General features: G+C 43.3%; 1 protein-coding gene across 1 annotated transcript in view; it reads right to left on the bottom strand.

The window, feature by feature from the left end:
* LOC103463230 (phosphatidylinositol 4,5-bisphosphate 3-kinase catalytic subunit alpha isoform) overlaps positions 1-960 on the bottom strand; it is a 33,057-nt gene that overhangs the window by 11,332 nt on the left and 20,765 nt on the right. The window contains 2 exon segments of the mRNA XM_008406469.2: positions 459-540; positions 617-741. Of these exon segments, the coding sequence (XP_008404691.1) occupies positions 459-540; positions 617-741 (207 nt within the window).

Below are 960 nucleotides of genomic sequence, written 5' to 3'. Positions count from 1 at the left end.
CTGTTTATACTGTTTATTTAGCCATTTATTAATAAGTGATCGCTGTGGTAGATTAGCTATCGCTGCTATAAGCTAAGCTAACACAGCGGCGGTTGATTAGCTCATTTAAACACCTGCTCTACTCATGATCTGTCATGGYGAGCGGGTCGCCCTTTTTTTGTTTTTCTAATCCAACCGAAACRCTRAATTCTGCTGCACATCTAAATGTTATGATTGTCATAGWCAAGCTAGCATAACTGAACTACTTCCCTCTTCCTCACTATTTTTTCTTAATTAAATCTTTTTCCYGACCTTKTTACTAGTTGTTGTAGTGCTGACAATTGGTAGMRAAGCGTATATTTACACTTATTTAATGTGTTTTGTTGACAACCTGACAGGTAAAACCAATGCTAGCCATCGTTGGGGAGCAGCTCTGTGCCCTCCAAACACACCACAATGTGTCTATAACCGTGCTTTACCTGCGCTACATCATCTCTGGAGTTCCATTTGACAGCAAGAAGTATCTTGGGAAGGATCTCTGGGATGTTCATACAGTAGTGCCTGGCAGAGGAAGCAGCAGCAGATGATTGTGATGTTTTGGTTTGCCATATGGTTCCTGTGTGAACGAGTTGCTCACCTGTGTCTCCAGAGGAAGTCTTTCTCCTGCTCAGTGATTTCGGACAGAGGGTCCCTGTTACTCAGCTGTCGCATCTGTTCGCCGTCGCTTTCCGTCAGGGCGTGATCTCTGGCCGCCCGACTGCTCTGGAACCGAACAGAAGCGACACGCTGAAACACTTCATCACTACCCGCAGTAGCCATCCAGTAAACACTGGAGAAGTAATTGCCAATAAAAAACAGCTTTTAGATCCCAATACAGACCAAAAGATTGTTGGAGGAAAACAACCCAACATTCACTGCAATCATTAAAACCAGAAATAAAATGTAATCAGTTTGGCTTTTATAAGAGTGGCAACGTCAACA

This window comes from Poecilia reticulata, linkage group LG4, assembly GCF_000633615.1.
Source record: "Poecilia reticulata strain Guanapo linkage group LG4, Guppy_female_1.0+MT, whole genome shotgun sequence".
NCBI classification, from domain to species: Eukaryota; Metazoa; Chordata; class Actinopteri; order Cyprinodontiformes; family Poeciliidae; genus Poecilia; species Poecilia reticulata.
This window is presented reverse-complemented; position numbering and strand designations above follow the sequence as displayed.